The 22,878-nt window shown below is 53.1% G+C and overlaps 1 protein-coding gene across 1 annotated transcript in view; it reads left to right on the top strand.

Annotated features, from left to right (window-relative positions):
- The window catches only part of Dnah1 (dynein axonemal heavy chain 1), a 60,648-nt gene that overhangs the window by 6,000 nt on the left and 31,770 nt on the right, over positions 1-22,878 (top strand). Inside the window, exons 4-30 of the mRNA XM_032918449.1 lie at positions 944-1,118; positions 1,406-1,562; positions 2,458-2,590; positions 5,744-5,905; positions 6,442-6,694; positions 8,771-8,928; positions 9,735-9,946; positions 10,416-10,714; positions 11,638-11,788; positions 12,520-12,713; positions 12,905-13,130; positions 13,663-13,782; positions 14,202-14,284; positions 15,481-15,622; positions 16,148-16,303; positions 16,619-16,817; positions 16,995-17,248; positions 17,884-18,096; positions 19,204-19,368; positions 19,779-19,900; positions 20,026-20,131; positions 20,492-20,671; positions 20,785-20,925; positions 21,395-21,558; positions 21,705-21,818; positions 22,087-22,275; positions 22,538-22,643. Of these exons, the coding sequence (XP_032774340.1) occupies positions 944-1,118; positions 1,406-1,562; positions 2,458-2,590; positions 5,744-5,905; positions 6,442-6,694; positions 8,771-8,928; positions 9,735-9,946; positions 10,416-10,714; positions 11,638-11,788; positions 12,520-12,713; positions 12,905-13,130; positions 13,663-13,782; positions 14,202-14,284; positions 15,481-15,622; positions 16,148-16,303; positions 16,619-16,817; positions 16,995-17,248; positions 17,884-18,096; positions 19,204-19,368; positions 19,779-19,900; positions 20,026-20,131; positions 20,492-20,671; positions 20,785-20,925; positions 21,395-21,558; positions 21,705-21,818; positions 22,087-22,275; positions 22,538-22,643 (4,574 nt within the window). The remainder of the gene's footprint in view (positions 1-943; positions 1,119-1,405; positions 1,563-2,457; positions 2,591-5,743; positions 5,906-6,441; positions 6,695-8,770; positions 8,929-9,734; positions 9,947-10,415; positions 10,715-11,637; positions 11,789-12,519; positions 12,714-12,904; positions 13,131-13,662; positions 13,783-14,201; positions 14,285-15,480; positions 15,623-16,147; positions 16,304-16,618; positions 16,818-16,994; positions 17,249-17,883; positions 18,097-19,203; positions 19,369-19,778; positions 19,901-20,025; positions 20,132-20,491; positions 20,672-20,784; positions 20,926-21,394; positions 21,559-21,704; positions 21,819-22,086; positions 22,276-22,537; positions 22,644-22,878) is intronic.

The raw sequence follows: 22,878 nt of genomic DNA, 5'->3' as shown, positions 1-22,878 counted from the left end.
TGAAGGGCCACGGGTCTCAGCCCATGGAAGATGTGACAGATGATCCTACCACCCATATCCAGGGTGGGCCATGGCTAAGGCCAGTGGCTCAACAGCCTACCCGAAAAAGGAAGAACATCCAGACGGGCCCCAGGGTGGTGCCAGTCGGAGGCCTCGGCAGGCACTGATACCCAAGGCCTCTGAAGAACCCCAGACACTAGCCCGGGGTTCTGTGGGATTCCAAAGGACACCCCCAAAGTTACCTCATGCAGTCTGACTACTGCTTTACTGCAGAGAGAGGAGGTGGGGTACTAGGGTCCCACAGAACATAGGGGAGAGTAGTAGCCCATGGAATTGTACAGCACATTCCCACACCCCCTTGCTTTCCTTATATGGCCTTGCTTTACCTGGTGCTTTGCCCAAGCACCTTGTGTTATAGGATACCCCTGTCCTGGCCAGCTGGGATGGTAGGTCAACCTATCTAAGACCTTCTTCCCACTGACTCCCCCTCCCAGAATCAAGAATGGACACTCTGTCTGGCATTGCCTAAATAGGGATGGCAACCATCCGGTGGCATAAGGGTCCCAGGGCGACCACTCACTCCTACAGAATCCAGGATGCCTCGCTCGTGGAAGCAAGCCCAAAGAACATGTGGGATTCAGACACCAACGAGTAGCACACCATGTGTGTCTGGGGTTAAGTAACTAGGAAGGGATCCCACTTTACCTTCCTTTCCAGCTGAGCCCCTCACTGATGTTGTATGCAGCTGGAGCACTGGCCCTGCTATCAGAATAATTGGTAGCTTGAGCAGGAATGAGCAAACGTGCCGGCCTTGGGCTGGCGAAGCAGCCCATGGTTTCTCGTTTCTCCTGACCATGCCAAGCCACAGGCAGGACTACCTGGTTCCTATCTGAGGATGTGCCATATGGGATCCCCCAGCTACTGACCTTTCGTCTTCCCACAGCTGAATCGTTCGACATTCCTGAGGACTTTCAGGAGCGGGTGGAGCAGCAGAGCATCGGGACTACCACGCAGCTGCTCACCCAGACCGACTTCCCGCTACAGTCCTATGAGCCCAAGGTGCAGGTCCCATTCCAGGTGCTGCCCGGACATTGCCCTCGGAAGATTGAGATTGAGAGGTATGCTGGTACCCAAGGAGGTAGCATCTGCCAGGCCCGAGGGGCGGGGCACTGCAGACCATGACTCGGCAAGCCCCACAGCAGAGCCTGTCAAAAAGTTCAAGCAATCCTCCTTTACTAGGAACACGTGGGTTCCCTCCCCGTGGAATTGGGAAGGTAGCAATTGCGTCAATGAAGTGGATCTCGCAGGGCAATACAGAAGTGGCACTTGGGGGTCCTGGGTCTTTGCTGACATCCCTGAAGCTCCTTCATGAGCTGTCATCCCTAACCCTCCCTGCTCTGGCTAGGAGGAAACAGCAGTATCTACGCCTGGACATTGAGAAGCTGCTGGCCAATGAGGGCATTGACTCTAACAAGCTCATGCCCAGACACCCAGACCTGCAGCACCCACAAACCATCGAGCAGGGCCGTGACCCACTCTTTCCCATTTATCTCCCACTGAAGGTGAGTCACACCGCCATACTGCCGTGACCTGCTGACACACAGCAGTCCGGGACCCCAGCTGAGGTGTCTCAGCCCAACGGGGACTCCCGACTCGAGTCACAGGCACTCACTCGTGTGTCACACAGCAATCATCAGAACCCACTCCTCACGTTTCAGGCATCCTGGGTTGAAGCAGGAGTGGTCCCCAAACCAATAGGTTACCGATTCCCTACTTCTTCCCTGGACAGCCTCTGTGCCTGCTCCCTACCCCAGCCCTGGCCACGGCATCCGTGAGCAGCCAGGTTGAAATGTGGAATGGTGTACAGACCCCTGACTGGAGTCCTCCTGAGGGTGGCAGCTTGTGAAATGGGGTAGGTGGGGGGCGAGGTAGGTGGGATTTGTTATCAGGTCCTCAAGGTACAAGAGAGGAAACTGAGTCTGGAGAGGAGAGGGGGAATATAGACAGGCCTTGGCTCTTGCTGTCTTCTTCTCCTATCCTCTGTGTCCTGTGTACCTCTTGCCTGGAGTCCCCTGGGAAGCAGAGCTGAATCCAGATGAGTATTACTCTACTAAGGTTGCCTGCTGGCAGCACCGAGTCTTCTCTGGAAATCCCAGAGCCGCCTGTCCCCTTGGGTCTGAGCTCAGTGCTTCCCCACAGTAGTCAGGAGAGCCCACATCCTCCTCTGAGACCCCAAACATCCTCAGACTGAGCCTTGAGTGGCTTGTCCAGACGTGGATCCAGAGCAATGACCCCTTCACACATCGTGGGTCAATGGAAGCCACAGGGTCTCATAGACCAATCTAGGACAGCCCGTGTCTGCCTGACGTTGGGAGGCTGCAGAGGCTCCTGGCATGCTTAGTGTTGCTTGGCCACTAGAGGAACTGTTTGACTGGACAGCTGCCTGTTTTCTCCAAGGTGTTTGATAATGAAGAGTTTGACTGCCGGACTCCCACAGAGTGGCTCAACATGGGCTTGGAGCCAGACGCACAATACAGGAAGCCCGTCCCCGGAAAAGCCCTTCTTCCCACAGACGACGCCCTGGGGCACGGTGAGCAGGACCATCCTGAAGTAGCAGAACTATCTTGTCCCAGCAACCCCTGGCCAAGACCTTTAGGCTCCCTTGGGATCTGGTAGCCAGGAGAGCTGAAGTATCTGTTGAAATCTGCGGTGATGTAGTCCAAGATCTGGCCACACCGAGGCAAAGAGTGCAAACAGCAAAGACAGCACTGACAGGAGGGCTGGGAAGAGAGCAGCTAGGTGCTGCCAGGGAGCAAACACACTGGGAGGTTAGAGAGATGGCTTATGGGTAAGAACTCTTGCTGTCAAGCATGAGGACCTGAGTTCAGATCCCTAACACCATGTGAAAGCCAAGTGAGGTGGGCACATCTATGACCGCAGTACTAGGGGTGTGGCTAGAGACAGGCAGTCACAGGGGCTTGCTAGACGCCAGCCTAACCCCCCCCACCCAAAAAAAAATCAGCGAGTCCTAGGTTCAGAGAGATAGTGAGATACTTGGTGTCAAGGGAACAGCACAAAGCAGTAGAGGAAGACACCTGGTGTCCCTCTTTGGCATCCATGAGCATGTACACAGGTGTGTTTATCTTCCCACATACAGTACACATGCACATGCACACACAGACACATACAGCATATACATACATGCACACACATAGACACAGGCTCAAGCATGCACACAGAGAGAGAGAGAGAGAGAGAGAGAGAGAGAGAGAGAGAGAGAGAGAGAGAGAGAGAGAGAGAGCAGACACAAGAAAACCCTGTATTGGCAGTAATGGGAACATACTGAAGAGGTTTAAGGGCACAATTACAGACCCTGCATACACTGCTGCTCCTGCTCTCATGAGTTCTCAGTTCTTTCTCCCGCGTGATCTTTCACGGCGGCTCAGATGAGCATAAATACATGCTCATCATGTACAGATGAGCAATATCACATGCAATCATCGAATGGCGTTCAAACACATCTCCGCCACTCACACTCACATATCACTTCCACAGCCACACATCCGCGACCACACATACCCACGGGCTACCACCCAGACCGGCGTGTCTCATCCTTGCCCACAGCTGTTTAGAGAGTGCCCATGGTTCCTCCGTGGCCCCCAGTCTGCCCTGATGGCCACAGAGGTTCTCTCCATTGCCTTCTGTCAGGAACAGTGACAGGGCACACGGCCTGCACGACTCAGTCCTGTGCAGCCTTCCTAGGAAGAGTCCCAAGGATGTTGGTAATGGAAGAGCGGAAGGCTATGCAGGATTGGAGGCCACTCTGGTCCATGTTTTGGGGTGGGGGGCCATACTGTGGCGTGAGTAGACCCGCTTACTCAGTCACCGGTGGAAGGCAGGACTGTAGGAGCAAGGACAGCCTTTAAAACTCTGTGTCATGGCAGTTCACTGAGCAGGCTGCAAACAGGTTTCATTCTCAAAATGTATTAATACTGGAATCAGTCTACCTGAAGCAGGCGAGAAACAGAGTGTCTCCTTCACTCTGGACTTAAATGACAGGAATAATTTAACTAAACTGAGCCCAGTTCTCCAGTGCCTAGCAATTAAGCCATGGGAACAGGGCCACGTTAAGTGCACTGAGTTCCAGCTTCCTCGCTTCACGGGGGTCCTGGCCTTGAGCAGGAACACTAGAGCAAAGAGGGGCTCACAGGAAGCATCTGCCAGGGACCGCTTAGTTTTTGGTAGTCTCTTGGGACAGATTTTTCTATAAGTTGAGCCAAGATGAGTTTGATGTTTTCACGAAGGAAGCACCCCAGGAGGGGGAGGGCAAAGTGAAACCAGGCAGATGAGGGAGGTGAGGGCACAGAAGTGGCCTCCTTGACCCTTCTGAGAGGGCAGGCAGGGAGCATTTTCCTAGAATTTCAGCCCTTTCTTCCTTAACCCAAGCTGGAGAAGCCCCCGTTTGCTTTAGCCACTACAGGTTTTGAAGTTCTCTGGTAGGTACTATGTGTGCGTCTTACTTTTTTTTATAACTTATTTAGCACCAACTATGCACCAATTTCTACCCTGGTCCCAAGTCTTCACTTGTGCTTAAGATAGAAAAAAAAATGGCCCCTGCCCTTAGGGAACTGGCAACAGCATGTCCTGGTTGGGGTGAAGAATACAAAAAGAACAACAGGTTAGGAAGCGCATGGGCCAAAGATGCTACGTGAAGCAGAGGTGCTTCTCCAATGAGGAGGCAGGAATTAATCATCAGGCAGAGGTCACGACCCGTGCAAAGGGCCTGAGGCAGACGTGAGCCCAAAAGTCACAAGGATTGGCAGACATGCAGCGTATGGGCAGAGCAGTGTCTCCTTCCCTCCTCTGACACGAAGAGGCCAGGGGTACTTTGGGGAGGGGTTTACTTGGCCTTGGTCACCTTAAACAGAGTCCCCTAGCTTCATCCATCATGACCCCTTGTAATGGGTCATCAACAGTGTTGTTTATAGCCCTGTGGGTTTTTGTTTTGTTTTGTTTTGCTTATGACTATTTTGTCTATATGCATGTGTATGCACCTTTTGTGTGTGTGTGTGTGTGTGTGTGTGAGTGTGTGTGTGTGTGTGTGTGTGAGTGTGTGTGTGTGTGTGTGTGTGTGTGTGTGTATCTGGTTTCATTAGAGGTCAGAGGACAGTGTCAGATCCCCAGAAACTGGAGTTACAGTTGTGAGATGCCATGTGAGTGCTGAGAATCGTGCTGAGTGAGTGCTGAGCCGGTGCTCCTAACCACTGAGCCATCTCTCTAGCCCAACCCCACCTCTCTTTTGAGACAGGGTAGACTGAGTTTCTAGATTATCCCTGCTCTCACTTTGTAGCCATGACTTTGGCTGTCCTATTGCTTCTGTCTCCCAGAGTAGCCAGGGTCACAGGCCCGAATCCCCAGGCCCTGCACTCGGCCCACCGGGTGTTTTGCTTGGTCACACCTTTCATGGTTCCCCATCTGTCTGTGTCTCTTTGCTCTCATGAGGGTTGTGCCAAGAGGCCCAATCCTTATGGGTCCTCCCATGGCCAAGGCTTCCTCGAAGGCCAGCTCTTCTGAGAAGAGACAGGATTGTCCCTGGCTCAGGGGGACCCGGAAACTATCCCGGAGGAAGAGGCACCAGCCAGGTGACCTCTGACATCCATTCCCACCATCAGCTGCCACATTCAGAAGCCCCTCCCCACTTCCATGGCAGAGAATACTGGTAGGGTGTCCCCCTCTGTTTTAGAGGACCCCAAGAGTCAGGAACTGGACTACAAATGGTGTGAAGTTGGTGTCCTTGACTACGACGAAGAAAAGAAACTGTACTTGGTGCAGAAGACCGACAATAGAGGCTTGGTGCGCGATGAGATGGGGATGCCCATCGTGAATGGAGGGGTCACCCCTGAAGGTACAAGCTTTGTACCTTCCCTGGGTGGGCCCCAGCCCCAGGCCAGCCCAGCCCAGCCTGTGCCTACAGCCCAATGCCACCAACTCATCCCTGAATTCTACCTCACTGGGGTTATTAATCAGGGCCTGTCCCCTCACCAGTCTGATTGATTGGCATGCTGGCTGGGAGCAGCTGGCCCAGTGGCTTTCAGCATGGTGTTGTAAAGAGGGCCAAAGGCTCCCAATCAGGCGTTTGCCTGGAGTAGTGTGGAGGACGGGACAAGTGAATAGTCATGCCTGTGTAACTCCTGCCAGTTCGGGGCTCTTTACTGTTTCCAACGCATTTCGCATGCAGAAATCGCTGTTAACCTTATGAAGTGGGCAAAGCAGGAAATGCCATTCTGCCCATTTCACATATTTGGCTATAGGGGCACCACACGCCATTACAATGACAAATCGTTGAGAGCCAGCAGCTGAGGCACAGCTGACTCCAGGACTCCAGTCCAAAGAGCCTAACTGTGTGTCCCTTTCCCCCGCGCACCCCTACCCGATTCCCAGGAAGGCCACCACTCTTGGACACCCAGTACTGGGTCCCGAGGATCCAGCTCCTCTTCTGTGCTGAGGACCCACGCGTGTTCACACAGCGTGTGGTCCAGGCCAACGCTCTGCGCAAGAACACAGAGGCGCTGTTGCTCTACAACCTGTACGTGGATTGCATGCCCACGGAAGGCCATCGGGTCATCAACGAGCAGAGCTTGAGCAAGATAAAACAGTGGGCTTTGAGCACACCACGCATGCGCAAGGGGCCGAGGTGCGTCACGTGCTGCAGCGACCCTGGACCTCTCTTTGTGGGTGGTGTTGCCAGAGAGACCGCTGAGACATCTCTATGAGGTGATGTCATTGGGGCTTCTGTTACTGTGGTCAAACACCATGACCAAAAGTAACTTGGGAGGGAAAGGGTTTCTTTTATCTTGTACTTCCAGGTCCATCACTGAGGAAATTTAGGGCAGGAACTCAAGAAGAGCAGGAATCTGAAGGCAGGAACTGAAGTAGCGTCCACGGAGGATTGCTGCTTACTGGCTTGCCTCATGGCTTGTTCCTCGTGGCTTGATCAGCCTGGCTTTTTTTTTTTTTTTTTATACAACTCAGGAGCACCTGCCCATGGGTGACACTGGGTTGCATTCACCCACATTAATCATTTATCAAGAAAATGCCCTACTGACTTGGCAACAGGCAGTTGATGGAGGCCTTTCTCTGTTGAGGCTCCTCTTCGTAAATACCACTAGCTTGTATCAAGCTGGCACAGGCGACTTGCTGACTGCATCAGGCCTTAAATTCTAAGAGCCGTCCGGCTGACTCCAGTAGCCTCACTGTGGAGCCTTATGGACTCGTGAGTTCTTGCTAGGTCGAAAGGGTGAGAGCGCATTGCAGATCCTTTTTCATTTCTGTGGTGAAATGTGGCCAGTGCCCTCTTCAGGCTGACCTCCTGCCATTTCGCTACACTCTCACCATGCTTTGAATAAGCTCGTACTTCCTGGCATAGCAGGAAGTCCTCAGCTTAATTTAATTTTCCCAGATACAGCCTTGAAACGGACTTTTAAAGATTTTAAATTTTGTTTTTGTTTTATGTGTATGAATGTGTGTGTATACACACACACATATATATGGATATATATGAATATATATGGATATATATGAATATATATATGGATATATATGAATATATATATGGATATATGTGCCTGGAGTCCGTGGGGGCCAAAAGAGGGAGTCCGGGCCCCTGGATCTGGAGTTCCACGTGGTTGTGAGCTGCTTTATGAGTTCCGGGAACTGAGCCCAGGTCCTGGGGAAGAGCAGACAGTGCTCTTAACTGCTGAGCCATTCTCCAGCCTCTGAAATAGGGGTTTTTTTTTCTCCCAGAGGCCCTGGGGAATTTAGAACCAGGATTCAGCATTTGATGTATTCGTTGCTACTGGGAGATGACTCCTGTAAGGTTCTCAGAGAGACAGATCTAAGGGAAATATGTCTTTTCTGGATCTCCCTAATCTTACCTATAGTGCCTCTTTTACCTCCATATTTCCTCTGTGTCCATCTGTTTTCTCAAAGTGCGAGCCCCCAATGATACCTTCGTATTGGCTGCAGCACCGCATGACTCATTCTGACTTCTGCAGACTTGTGGCTCTCGTCACCTGAGGAGGATTAGTGTCCGTCATCGAGCACACGTTAGCTTATTCGCTCAGTCCTAGAATACTCCAAGAGTAGCTTCAAATGGCCGGCCTGTGCCCGTTAGGACAAAGAGTCTACAGTTCTTAAGTTCTTCCTGTTGTTCTGAGACAGTTCTGAGCTCATCAGCTCCGTCCTGCCACGCAGATCAGGGATCACAGCATGGACCGCCTCTCCTGCTTCTCAGTGGACATTTGGGGCAATTGTGTCCTTTCCCCCATTGGGAGGGAAAAGATAGGCAAAATACTGTGTTCAAGGCTGCTTTGGTGTGATTATCCTACATCAATAGGGTATAATACTTACCATTTTATGAGATATACTTTGGTTCAATTATTTTAAAATTTTTTCTTTTTAAAATCATATTTGTTTAGTGTGTGTCTGTCTGTCTGTCTGTCTGTCTCTCTCCCTCTCTCTCTCTCTCTGTGTCTGTGTCTGTGTGTACACCAAAGGACATATAGAGGTCACAGGATGACCTTTGGGAGTCTGTTCTTTCCTCCCACCATGTGGTTCCTGTGAATCAAATTACAAGTCACCAGCCTTGGTGCAAGCTGCTTTATCCACTGAGCCTTCTCACTGGCCCGCGATTTGTTTCTGTTACCTATAAAGTGTATCACGTTCATAATTTATGCTCAGGAGTGTGTGAACTCTCTCCTCTCTCTGATAGCGTCCTGGAGCACCTTAGCAGCCTGGCCAGAGAAGTGAACCTGGACTATGAACGCAGCATGAACAAGATCAACTTTGACCAGATTGTCTTGTCTAAGCCAGAGACATTCTCCTATGTGACTCTTCCTGAAAAAGAGGAAGAAAAGGTGCCCAGTCAAGGTGAGGACCACTGGATCCTGACTGCCTACCTGGCTAGCTCACCCCACCTCTGCCTCTCTTGATAGGATTTTGTTCAGTCACTAGGGCTCTCATAAACCTGGTATTCTCTGTGCCCACCTTGTCCCTACTATTTACACTGTTCTTTTGCCAGATGCCAGGAAATCTTGCCTGAGGAACAACTCTGTGTGTATGTATGTGTGTGTGTGTGTGTGTGTGTGTGTGTGTGTGTGTGTGTGTGTGTGGTGTGTGGCACCTGATAGCCAGGCCTCAAATATATATATATAAAAAATATATATATGCCTTCTTCCTCCTATAACAATAACAGAGCTAGCATTGCTACAGCTCCATGGACATATAGAAGACCAAGTCTCAAGTTGCTCTGAGCCCACCCATAGATGCTGAGTACACTTCCTGATCCCAGATTCATGTGTGCGATGTGCCCAGGGTACAGGTTGGACTGTGGATAACAAGCATTCTTGGACCCAGTATTCTTCTTCGGGCTCCCAGAGCGTGCTCCAGATCAGCCTCTGGCTTTGTGTAGCAAGGGTAGGGGGGTAGGGAGGGATTTACAGGGTCACACACGCCCAAAGGGGTCAATGATGACTGGCAAGTCTGGAGGGAAACTCGGGGCATGTGACTCACTATGGATCTTGGGGATACCACCAAAGGCTAGAGCAGGAAAAGGAGAGTTCTGGGAATGAAAGGAAGCTGTTATGTCTCCTCCATCAGACACTGTGTAGATGAGTCCTGATGGCTCTGATGTGTGTCCCAGATGGCTCTGATGCTGGCTCTCGCCCCCTCTGCAGGGCTGGTGAGTGTCCCCGAATACCCCTTCCGGGAGCAAAAGGAGGATTTCACTTTCGTGTCCCTGCTCACTCGGTCAGAGGTCATCACAGCTCTGAGCAAAGTGCGGGCTGAGTGCAACAAGGTGACCTCCATGTCCCTGTTCCATTCCAACCTCTCCAAGTACAGCCGCCTGGAGGAATTCGAGCAGATCCAGTCTCAAACCTTCTCCCAGGTACCTGGGCATCAGAGCGTGGAGGATGGGGCCTCGGCCTCGAAGCCAGCAATCACAGGCCCCGTGGCTCCGCTGAAGTAGGACAAGGGTGGGGCGACAGTGGAGTCCACCTGCAGGTCAAGGAGAGCCAGGGTGGGCTTCTTCCTTCCCTGTCCCTCTGAGCCAACCCTAGTAGCTTTAGGGCAGATCTCCTGCCTTAAAAGGGAGAACAGGAACCCCACTCCTGTGTCACAACACTTGAGGACAAAGATGCAAGGGGCATGGCTCCAGCCTCTCTCCGCTCAGTTCTCTCTTACTCTTGTTCCTGTGTCCTCCCTTTCTACCTCTTCCTCTCCTGTGTGCCTGTCGCTTCCCCCATGGCTGTTCTGGGGTGGCCGCCCCACGAGCCTTGCTGTGTTATCTTTGGGCATGGCAGCTTTGGGCGGCCGGTGCCTGGGGTGGCGTCTGATGACGGACGTGTCCACACCAGGTGCAGATGTTCCTCAAGGACAGCTGGATCAGCACACTGAAAGTAGCCATGCGCAGCAGCCTCCGGGACATGAGCAAGGGCTGGTACAACCTCTACGAGACCAACTGGGAGGTGTACCTCATGTCGAAGCTGCGCAAGCTGATGGAGCTCATCAAGTACATGCTGCAGGACACGCTGCGCTTCCTGGTGCAGGACTCCCTGGGCAGCTTCGCACAGTTCATCGGCGACGCCTGCTGCAGTGTGCTTGAGTGCGTAGACGACATGGACTGGGGCGAAGACCTCATCAACAGTCCCTACAAGTGAGTCCAGAGGCACAGAGGCACCGGGGAGGGGGCGGGGCGGGGGATGACTCTGTTTCGCAGCCAAGGGCAGGTGCCCAGCATATCAAGTTCTTGACATCAGAGAGAATCCGGCCACCTCAGCAGTGTCCCCTCCAGCTCTGGCTCGAATTCCAGTGCCCATCTTTTCTGTGGTCACTCTTTGAGTGACTCACGTGATAATCCTGAGCCCTTACCATGAATCTGGTTGTTGGTCTTACGGAACTTTGAGATACAGTTCTTACTGCGAAGTAGGAGGAGGCGGGCATAGCAAGGTACGTCATAGATACTGTGATTGCCGATTCTATGATGAACTCTGGGGATGGCCTTTGCCTGGCGGTCAGGGAAGAGGTGGCATCTGAGGCACAGGGACACCAGAGGTAATTAGCAGGACCAAATGGAGCAGGAGCACTGCAAGTAAAAAGGACTTGGGGCAGCTAAGGGAGGACAGGCTACCAAGTGGAGCTGGAAAAGAAAGGGCAGGTAGGTGTGGGCAGAGGAAATGAGACAGGGAAGAGGGCAGTCTAGACCTCCAAGAGCTTCCTGGGGGGATTCTTAGTGAGGTAGAAGCTATCCGCAGGGCCTGGCTGGGATATCATCATGGCTTTTGATGTGCCTCAGACTTCAGAAGCTGATGATAGTGGGCTTCGAGGAAGAGCGTTGGGCCTTTAGCAAGTGCCTATGCTAGGCCAACCTGTCCAGTGACCTCAAGACCTTAACATGGTGCTACCTCTGTAGTCTCTCTGGGGCAAGAACCCAAAGCCTTCCCGGATGGCCCTGAGCCTTTCTCTCTAGAAAATGGAGGTTTCTGTAGGGAGGAGAAAGCTATGCTTGAAGAGGCTCAAGAGCACAGTACTGGCAGGAAGGGACAGGTTTTCCCAGTCAGCCCAGTTGTTTGCCTCCAGGCCCCGGAAGAATCCTCTGTTCATCGTAGACTTGGTGCTGGACAACACGGGGGTGCACTACAGCACACCGCTGGAGCAGTTCGAGGTGATTCTGCTCAACCTCTTTGACAAGGGTATCCTGGCCACCCATGCTGTGCCCCAACTGGAGAAGGTACGTGCTACAGGCTGGGCAGGGCCACAGGGCGCTCTCCGCATCCAGATATTCAGCTGTCGGTCAGTGCCATTGAAACATGGAAGGGCATCACAGGTACCAGAGCCGTTTGTTAGCCTTCCACTTAACAGGCAGTAGGCGTGGCTCTGAAAATCACAGCTATCTCCTTTAATCCTCAGCACAAATGGAACTGTTAACACTGCCGCCTTGTAGACCTGGAGAAACTAACCCAGCTAAATCTACTTGACAAAACAGCTAAGTAGCAGGACCTCGGTTTGAATCTTAGACTGATTGGACGATCCTGCCATAGCCGCATCTGTCCTGTATCCCCTTTCTCCACCTCAGCTGTAGACCCAGGTGGACTTCCACACACAACCAGTACCACAGTGTCCACAAGTCACCAACCACACACACCCAAGCTGCACACAGCCCACTTCCCAGGCCCAAGAGCCTTCATAGCTCAAGTCGCTTCCTACATCTCCTACTGTCAGTTAAAGCAATCAGCAGCCCGTCCTTGGCTGCTGAATCACACCGAGCAGACAGCATATGAGCCTCACAGTAGCGTCTGCATTCGTATTGGTTTATAGTCCTTTCTCGGCCGTTGCAAGCCTTCCCCCACTCCTGTACCATATTGCCCATGTTTGCCCATGTTTGCCCATTCAGTCTTCAGACCACTCTGCCAACCACTCCAGGGCTCATCCAGCTCTGCCTTTTCTGTTCTTTTCTTAAAGCTGGTGATGGAGGACATCTTTATCAGTGGTGACCCTCTGCTGGAGTCAGTGGGGCTTCACGAGCCACTAGTAGAAGAGCTACGTGCTAACATCACCAATGCTATGCACAAGGCCATGATACCACTGCAGGCCTATGCTAAGGAGTACAGAAAGTATCTGGAGCTGAACAACAACGACATTAGCACCTTCCTTAAGTATGTGTGTGTGTGTGTGTGTGTGTGTGTGTGTGTGTGCGTGTGCACGCGCGTGTGTGTGTGTGCGATCGCGCATGTATCGGTGTGCACGTGTGTGTCCATCCATTCATCTGTCTGTCTGTCTGTCTGTGTGCATCCCCTCCCATCCTGCTAACCATCCTGTGCTCCCTGCACATGCACACTGCCTTCAGGACCTATCAGACTCAGTGCCCATCAGCAGAGGAGGTTCGGGAAGTGGTAATCACCCACCTGAGAGAGAAGGAGATCCTAGACAACTCATTGCCCAGCAGCATCATCATCGGTCCCTTCTACATCAATGTCGACAACGTTAAGCAGAGCCTGTCCAAAAAACGCAAGGCCCTGGCCACTTCTATGCTGGATATCCTAGCCAAGAACTTACACAACGAGGTAGACAGTGTAAGTAACTACTGGCCTGGCCCTAGCACAGCCACACATAAGCAGCCTTGAGCACGTGGTGTGCTCCCACTAGTAAGATGCCCTGGGCACAGTCTGGGGTGCCTTCAGGTGCCTGCCTCTAAGAAAGGGCCTGGTTGTCGTTCTGCCTTGACCCCTGCCTACCTTCATGTGTATCCGTACGTCAGTAGAAGGTTGGTATCTCTATCCCTAGACTTTCGGAATCCTGGGAGGTTCTTGGGAAGCCCAGGCTGAGCTGGATTGCTCCATGAGCTGAGGGTATGCAAATGCAGATACCGGAAACCCTAAGTTTGTTCCCTGGTCCAGAGGAGACTGAGAGGGTGGCACCTTTGCCTCAAAAGAGGTTTTAGCAACCTAGTGAGCCTGTCGGGAGTGGCTGCCTTAGGAAGGAGGGCAGAGTGTGCCCGTGGTCGAATAATCGACTTCAAGGCCCTGGAGACATTGAAGAGAAACAGGTTCCAGTGTAGGCAAGGCACATAACTGTCCCCAGAACCCTCCAACCTCCACCCACTAGATCTGCGAGGAGTTCCGAAGCATTAGCCGCAAGATCTACGAGAAGCCCAACAGCATCGAGGAGCTTGCCGAGCTTCGAGACTGGATGAAGGGCATCCCTGAGAAGCTGGTGATTCTGGAGGTAAGGCAGGCACACTGGCACTGGCGTCCAGGAGCCTGGTGGAGCCAGAAGTTGGGCGTACATTAGGGACCCGGGGCTGGATACATAAAATTATTGGTCAGAGACTAGGGGCTGAGACAGGCCGAGGCTGGAAGATGAGAGCCAGTAGGTAAGATAAAGCAGATAGCCAGGGACTGGTGGGGCCCAGGACAAAGTTTGTGGGGTACAGCAGGGATTCAGAGCTGTGCTCTCTGGGCAGTCAGGAGGACTGAAGGCATAGGTCGGAAGACTAGACCCAGAGATGTGTTAGCAGTGGCTCCTAGAGCCCTGGGCCTGGACCCTCTCTGAACAAAAGCGCCTTTTCCCTGGCCCCAGCCGCTTTGGAGATCCCATTCAATAACCCCCTTCCCAGCATGACTCGTCATTTCCTGCTCATGCAGGAGCGGATCGTAAAGGTCATGTCTGACTACGAGGTCATGGATGAATTCTTTTACAACCTTACCACTGACGACTTCAATGACAAGTGAGTGGGAGCAATGTTCCCCACGCTGGACATTGGGTGGGGAGCAGGAGAAGCCAGGCTGCAGTGGTGCTCTAAAGGGCCAGCTGCTGCAAGCTGTGAAAGCACAGCAGAAACGCCCTGTCAAGACGCCCTAAACCACGGCTGCACTGAGAGCCTGGAGCAGGCAGGGACGAGAGGTTTGTGGGCAGAAGGAAATCACGTGGGAGTAAGTTCTCTTAGTCAGGGATCCTGTCACTGTCCTATCAATGGTCTTGCATATACATATACATGTATACAGTGAGGGAAAGCAAACATTAGAAACAAACCCCTCTCTCAGCTCTGCCTTACCGATGAAGGTCCAACGCGTCAGCCTGACAAGGCACCTTGTTCAGATAAAACCGTCCCAGGGGCTGACATCCCGGAGCCTCTTGCAGTTAGAACCTTTGAGACCACGTGTCAGGTGGTAGAGGGAGTTGCCTATGTGAAGGAAGCTGGTCTGATGGCCCCAGCTGGTCAACAGCATGAAGGCTAGCAACTAGACTTGATTTCGCTTCGTCTGAAATCCCTGGGATTTCGTAGGAAATATCTTGGCTGAGGTTTCTGTCGCTGTGATAAAATGCCATGACCAAAAGCAGCTTAGAGAGGAGGGGTTTATTTCTCACAGTTGCGTATCACACTCTATCAGCAAAGGCAGTCAGTACAGGAACCTGGAGGCAGGAGCTGATGCTGAGGCCATAGAAGAGTGTTACTTTCTGGCTTACACCCCGTGGCTTGCCCAGCCTGCCTTTTTATAACACCCAGGACTAGCAGCTGAGGAGTAGCACCACCCACAATGGGCTGATCCCTCTAACATCAATCACTAATGAAGAGAACAGCCTGTAGGCTGCCTACAGCCAGATCTTATGGACAGTCCCCCGATAGAAGCTCCCTCTCTGATTATTCTAGTAATGTCGAGTTGACTTAAAACTAGTCAGCACACTTGACATCACTCTCTTGTTATTTCTGCTTTGCCCTTTTGCATGGGCACACTCCCCAGTTCCCCATTTCCAACTAGATCCAGCTGACAGCTGGACTCTCCCATTCTACTCCAACCCAACCCTGCTCACAGCCTAGCTGCCTAGACTTGGGGCCTGGGCCCGTGGAAACGTGGCCCTTCCTGTCCATCCTATCACTTCAACTGCGACATCTCCTCAAATCCTGACCCTCTTTCCTGCCAGGTGGGCTGCCAACAACTGGCCCACGAAGATCCTCGGGCAGATAGATATGGTGCGGCAACAGCATATTGAGGATGAGGAGAAATTCCGCAAAATCCAGCTCATGGACCAGAACAACTTCCAGGAGAAGCTGGAGGGGCTTCAGGTGGGGCTTGGCTTAGGGCCTTCCTAGGAACTGCTTTCCGTCCATCTGTCTGTCTGTCTGTCTGTCTGTCTGTCTGTCTGTCTCTCTCTCTCTCTCTCTCTCTCACACACACACACACACACACACACACACACACACACACACACACATACAATACAATGCTGTCCCACGCCTAGCATTTAGGAGGTGCAATGTCAATGTATGATAGATGACTGGATGAGCATATTTTTAAAATGGCTGAAGGAATGAACTGAAGGGCAAAGAGAAGCCTGGATAGAACATTTCAGAAACTTTAACAATAATGGACCCAATCCTCTTGATTATGTAACTGGCACCCCAGTGAGCATGGCAATCAAGGTTTCACATCTGTTCCCAATCCTGGGACAGCCTGCCCGTGACTGGCCAGCAGCTGGCTCACTACACAACCAAGTTCTCTCAGAGCTCGGAGTCAGTGCCCTGGGTATGTGAAATGCGTGCTCAATCGTAGGATTCCGGTGCATTTGACTCTTGCTCTTTGGCCCACAGCTGGTGGTGGCTGGCTTCTCCACCCATGTGGAGATTGCACGAGCACACGAGATTGCCAACGAGGTGAGGCGGGTCAAGAAGCAGCTAAAGGACTGCCAGCAGCTGGCGATGCTGTACAACAACCGCGAGCGCATCTTTGGCTTGCCCATCACCAACGTAGGCTTCCTAGGGGCTTTTGCCCTCCTTCCTGCTATGGGGTCGGGCTTGGGCATGTGGGGGTAGAACTGAGCTGGCTGTAAGGTAGAGCTAAACCTCTTGGCTATGGGGATGGACAGTATAAACAAGCAGAAGGCTTCAGGGGGAGGCGGGGGTCAGGCTAGACCTTGGAAGCCCAGCAGCCAGAGCTTACATATAGCAGGAGAAAGGAAGTCCTAACCGGGTCCTTGCGGGCAAGAGCAGAGAAGCAGATGTAGAGATGATGTGGAGAAGGCCCGGTGAGCATCCTGACAGTCTCGCCCTCTGCCCCTGTAGTACGACAAGCTCTCGAGAATGGTGAAGGAATTCCAACCCTACCTGGACCTCTGGACCACGGCCTCAGACTGGCTGCGCTGGTCTGAGAGCTGGATGAACGACCCTCTGTCAGCCATCGACGCTGAGCAGCTGGAGAAGAACGTCATCGAGTCGTTCAAGACCATGCACAAGTGCGTGAAGCAGTTCAAGGACATCCCAGGTAGCGGAGGGTGCCCGCTGGGGGGGGGGGCGTGCAGTTCTGATGTCTTTTGTAGGATGGGTTTGCTCTTCCCCACCCACTGCTGGTCAGAGAGCATGACTATTCCTTTTCTGCGGACTGAGCCTATCCTCTCTCTCTGCACCGGTTGACTTTCATGCTTTCCTACCTACCCGGCAGCCTGCCAAGATGTGGCTTTGGATATCCGAGCACGCATAGACGAGTTCAAGCCGTACATCCCGCTGATCCAAGGCCTGCGCAACCCTGGCATGCGGAACCGGCACTGGGAGGTGCTGTCCAATGAGATCAACATCAACGTCAGGCCCAAGGCCAACCTGACCTTTGCTCGCTGCCTTGAGATGAACCTTCAGGACTATATCGAGAGTATCAGCAAGGTGGCTGAGGTGGCTGGCAAGGAGTATGCTATTGAACAGGTAGGTCCCCAACGGCTAGCGGGCCTGATCCACTGCTTAGACCCCGCTGACTAGGCTGATCTCTAGCCCCTGCAATGACGGCCACTTGGGAGGGTAACCGTAATGCTTTCCCGGGGTAGCAGGACATTTTATTAAAAGTTAATAATGTGGGTAGAGTGCTTGGCATAGTGCCCACCATTGCTATATTACTCAGTTTCCCTGCCAAGAGTTTAGAGAGGAGCTAATAGCATTGTCATCATTTAACAGATGGGCACAAGACTTGAGAATTCAGTCAGCCTAGATGCACGAGCTTAATCCCCACACTGTCACTAATTAATTAATTAATCAATTAATTAGAAAACCTTAAGGCTCAGGGGGATTCAGCAGCACCCAAAATAATATTCTTTAGGTGTGAGCAAACTCCTAACTGTCACCCAAGTACCTCTCATGTTGCACATATGTGAACTTGAGTCGACCCCGCATCCAGATAGACGCCCACTGGGGACTTGCTGATTAGGGGAGCTGGGACTATTTGCCAGTGTGGCTCACACAAAGCCATGGCCTGGCAGAGTACACTGTCCTCTGCCCAGTGTTGGTTGGACAGCGTGACCACCAGTCCTTCCCAAGCACACAGCTCTGACTGTCCCCTACCACAGGCACTAGACAAGATGGAGAAGGAATGGTCTTCCATCCTGTTCAACGTACTGCCCTACAAGGAGACAGACACTTATATCCTCAAGAGCCCAGATGAAGCCTCGCAACTGCTCGACGACCACATCGTCATGACTCAGAGCATGTCTTTCTCACCATACAAGAAACCCTTTGAGCAGCGCATCAACTCCTGGGAGACCAAACTGAAGCTGACCCAGGTGGGCCTTCCTCCCGTGGTCCTTCCCTCCAAAGGAGCACTGTCCACCAAGTGGCACCTGCTGTATTTAGGTGTAGCCTGCTGCACCCTGTCTGCCCCAGCCCCTGGCTCTCTGACAAGCCTCCATCTGGAAGAGGGTACCGGGATGGATATGGCCATCCGTGGAGGAGGTCTAGCTCCTGAAAGAGGCAGTAAGGGCCGTGGAAGGAGTGAAGCTTAGTTAAACAATGTGGCTGCCTATGCTTGGGGACAGTCTAGCCCTTGGAACTTTGTGGGCTGGACACAGTGAGACTCCGAGGCCCCTCTGTATCCTTTCCCACCCTGTCCCGAGTATCACCCATCTCACTTTGTGATACTTTGAGACAGGGGCCAGGGTGTGTGGGACAACAGATGTCTCAGGCTTTCAAGACCAGAGGCAGGGGCTGCCCAATGATGCCTGGGTGTGTCTCACAATACATATGCCCCTGAGGCCAGACGTCAGGTGAAGGAGGAATTCTCTATACAGCACTGACCCTGGGCTTCCCTGCTGTGTGCACATGTGCATGCGTACGAACACACACACACACACACACACACACACACACACACACACACCTCCCTGTAATTCCAGCCCTACCTCCTCTCTCCCCCTAAGCTTAGCACAAACAACTCATTAACTCACCCACACCTGTCTGCAAGATCTTCCCAGTGGGGCTCTCGCTCGGAACCTATTAAAGGGCTTCACACAGATTGGGACCTTAGTGACTCAGAAACAGAATGACCACCAGTCGATTCCTCAAGAACAGGAGCCCATGCCCACTTCCCCTGATCATCTCGGTGTCCATTTAAGCCTGGCATGGCCCTGACACAGAGCTAACCACGGTGTCCACCTCATGAGCAGAGATTAATGAATCAGTTTGCAGTGATGGGAAGAAATGAGGTAAATCCCAAGTGTAGAGCTGGGAGGCAGAAAGGAAAATGGCTCCACGTAACATTACCTAGTAGACACTAACACCGATGTGGGTGCTCTGCACTGCACTCTGAGGGGATGAAATGTCTCCATCATGGACACTAAGCCCCACCCCGAGCCCTCACCTCTGGAGGTTCACGCCCCACCCCACGTCTCCAGGAGGTGCTAGAGGAGTGGCTGAACTGCCAGAGGTCCTGGCTCTACCTGGAGCCCATCTTCAGTTCTGAGGACATCACCCGGCAACTGCCCGTGGAGAGCAAGCGCTACCAAACCATGGAGCGGATCTGGAGGAAGATCATGAAGAATGCCTATGAAAACCGGGAGGTGAGGAGGATGGGAAGGCAGCTCAGACCCCCAGGGGTCCTGATCACATTGCTGGGACTTCTCAGTCTTTCCCCTCCCTAAACAAGGATTAAAGACCAATCCAGAGGTGTTGTTTGTGGCTCATGTCCTTGGACATGGACCCCAGAGATGCTCCTTAGAGACAGTTGTTTTAGCATTTCGATGTCCTCCAAGTCTGAAGCAAGACAGCTCCTTGGTCTTCTTCCACCCCTTTTATGACTGCAGAATGGTTTCTTGGGCTGCTGGAGGCAATCCCGAGCCTAGGAATCAATTTCCTGCCCCTTACGCCCTCTGGTGATGTCTGGCTGGCATGGGCACTGTCTCTTGCCGCCTCCCAGCTGACTGTGCTCACCTCCCCCTCTCGCTAACCCCGGTGGGTCTGCTTCCTGCAGGTGATCAATGTGTGCTCTGACCAGAGGCTGCTGGACAGCCTCAGGGACTGCAACAAGTTGCTGGACCTGGTACAGAAGGGCCTCAGCGAGTACCTGGAGACCAAGCGGACTGCCTTCCCCAGGTAGGCACCACAGCCTAAGTCCACACTGTGGGCCCTCAACTGTTCTGCTGTGTCAGAGGTGCTGGGGCTGCCAGGGCCTAACAAGTCCGCCTGACCTTTTCTCCTCACCTGTTTTCCCTTGGCAGATTCTACTTCCTGTCAGATGATGAACTACTGGAGATCCTGTCACAGACAAAGGACCCCACAGCCGTGCAGCCCCACCTGCGCAAGTGCTTCGAGAACATTGCCCGGGTGTGTGGCTAGGCCAGGGCACTCTCCAGAGGAGACTGCTCTCCTCCCATGGCAAGCCCTCTTAGAGATGAGGCAGCAAGACAGACCCCGATCCTCAGAGATATGCCTGGGGCTGGTGGGAAGAAGGTTAGGTAAAGAACCCGTTCCTCTTCTTCAGTTTAGACTCATTTCCCAAGGGCTTAAACACACCCTGACAGATTGCTGTCAGGGAAGGCCCCCCGTGAAGGCAAACCCTGGGGGCGCCCCAGCACAGAGCTAGCTCCTCTAAGGGGCAAGAGTCTGGCCAGGTCAGCCTGGGCTAAGGGCTGGCCCTCTGGTACACCAGGGTAACTCACTTCTACCCACCTCTGTCGCCCACAGCTGCTGTTCCAGGAGGATTTGGAGATCACACACATGTATTCAGCAGAGGGGGAAGAGGTGAAATTGTCCTTCTCCATCTACCCCTCCAGCAATGTGGAGGACTGGCTGCTGGAGGTGGAGCGTAGCATGAAGGCCAGTGTGCACGACATCATCGAGATGGCCATCAAGGCCTACCCTACAGTGAGTGCAGCCGTCCAGCGTGCTCCCTCCTCGGTGCTCTCTGCCCCAGCCCACAACGAGCAAGGGTTAGAGTTGACAGCACCTGGGTCAGCCTGCTCATGTTGTCTTTCCAGATGCTCAGAACTGAGTGGGTTCTGAACTGGCCAGGCCAGGTGACCATTGCTGGTTGCCAGACATACTGGACATTGGAAGTAGGCCAGGCACTTGAGGCCAGCAGCATCAGTAGCAGCCTCTTCCCCCAGCTCTCCAAACAGGTAGAACTAAAAAGGATTGGTGCTTCCCCCACCCACCCAGTTCTCCTAGCAGCTTTCTCCTGCATCAAGCCTGAAAGAGACCAGAGGTCAGGTCCTAGGAGCAGATCAGACTCTGTAGCACCAGCAAGAAGGGACCTAAGGAGGGCTCTGAGACGAGGCAGGTGCCCCTCCTTTAATGATTAGCGAAGCGGTCACCAGTCCTGTCCCGTCCCTTGGGCTCCCCACAGTCCATGCTTCTCACCGCACTGCAGACTCTATTTCCAGCCACGAGCATGCAAACAGATTGTACACCACAGAGGCAGGTCCCACGTGTGTGACTCGTATGTTCTCCCGCCTTCCTCTACTCCCATCTCAGAGCAGTAGAAGCCTCCAGAATGTAGACACTGTTCCTGGCAGAAGCCCTCCCTCTGTGCGAGGGGTGAGGAGCTATAGATCTCAGGTCTCTACAGTGACTTCCTGATCCTTTCAGCTCAGTGACCTGGTGGCCCTGGTGCGGGGGAAGTTGTCCCGCATGCAGCGGATGGTGCTGTCGGCACTCATCGTCATCGAGGTCCACGCCAAGGACGTGGTGAGCAAGCTGATTGACGAGAACGTGGTCAGCGTACATGACTTTGAGTGGATCTCACAGCTCAGGTGAGGGCCAGGGCGGAAGAGGCTGGGGTTGCCCCTCCCACCAGGCAGAGACGAGACGGATATGGGTACTTTTGTGTCCTCCTGCTTCAGAAGAATCCCTTCTTTTAACCGTTCACCTGCCCTCTGGCCCGTGGCCCCATGTCCAGGTACTACTGGACAAATAACGACCTGTACATCCGTGCTGTGAATGCGGAGTTCATCTACGGCTACGAGTACCTCGGCAACAGTGGGAGGCTGGTGATCACACCCCTCACCGACAGGTGAACCCTCCCAGCTGGGTCAGCCAGCCCCGTGGATCGCTAAACAAAGCTCGGCAAGGCTCAAAAATGGGGCAAGGAGACACCACCCAGGCAGCCAGTCCCAGGCTCCAGTCCCAACCCTGGCCGTCAGGACTGGCACACTTGTGCCTCAGAGAAGTGAGGAGGAGGAAGAGCTGCTGGTCCATAGAGTCCTGAAGGAGGAAGCACCCCAGGCAGGGGATCACCCAGGATGGGTGTGGCCCATTTCTATCTGCTCTCATCCCCACAGGTGCTATCTGACCCTGACAGGAGCCTTGCACCTCAAGTTTGGAGGTGCCCCAGCTGGCCCAGCTGGCACAGGGAAAACAGAGACCACAAAGGACCTGGGGAAGGCCTTGGCCATACAGACAGTTGTGTTCAACTGCTCCGACCAGCTCGACTTCATGGCCATGGGCAAGTTCTTCAAGGGTCTGGCCAGGTGAGGCTGGATGTGAGATGGCACAGGACACGGACAAGTAGGGGAGAACACTGGCCAAGAGGAGCCTCACAAGGGACAGGATGAAGTGACAGGAGTCAAAGGCCCAGTTCAGTGGGGTGGGGGCGGGGGAGAGCATGAGATTATTGTTGAGGTGGTGATCACCACTGAGAGCTTCCTCCCCAGTGAAGTCAGAAAGTGGCTGGAAGGAGGTACCACGTGTCCTCCAAGTGCACTCCCTACCCAAATGCCTTGCTCTACTTAGTGCGGGGGCCTGGGCGTGCTTTGATGAGTTTAATCGGATCGACATCGAGGTGCTGTCCGTGGTGGCGCAGCAGATCACCACCATCCAGAAAGCACAGCAGCAGAGGGTGAGCCCTGGGCACCCTAGAGGGATGGTACTGCCCTTCATAACCCTTAGTGCTGTGTTTAGAGGGGTTTTATAGTCAGTCCCAAATGCCAAATCCTTACCTCAGTCCATGGTCAGGTAAAGGGAGTCTCTTCCTATATAAAGGGTTGGGGAGGGGGGTCCAGGCTATTGGTCCTTTGAGCAGCCTTGTTAATCACAGTAGTCAAATGACAAGAGCTGAGAGGCTGACAGACCCC

The sequence above is a fragment of the Rattus rattus genome, chromosome 13 (assembly GCF_011064425.1).
Source record: "Rattus rattus isolate New Zealand chromosome 13, Rrattus_CSIRO_v1, whole genome shotgun sequence".
NCBI classification, from domain to species: Eukaryota; Metazoa; Chordata; class Mammalia; order Rodentia; family Muridae; genus Rattus; species Rattus rattus.
The sequence above is the reverse complement of the archived record's forward strand: the minus strand, read 5'-3'. Positions and strand labels throughout refer to the sequence as shown.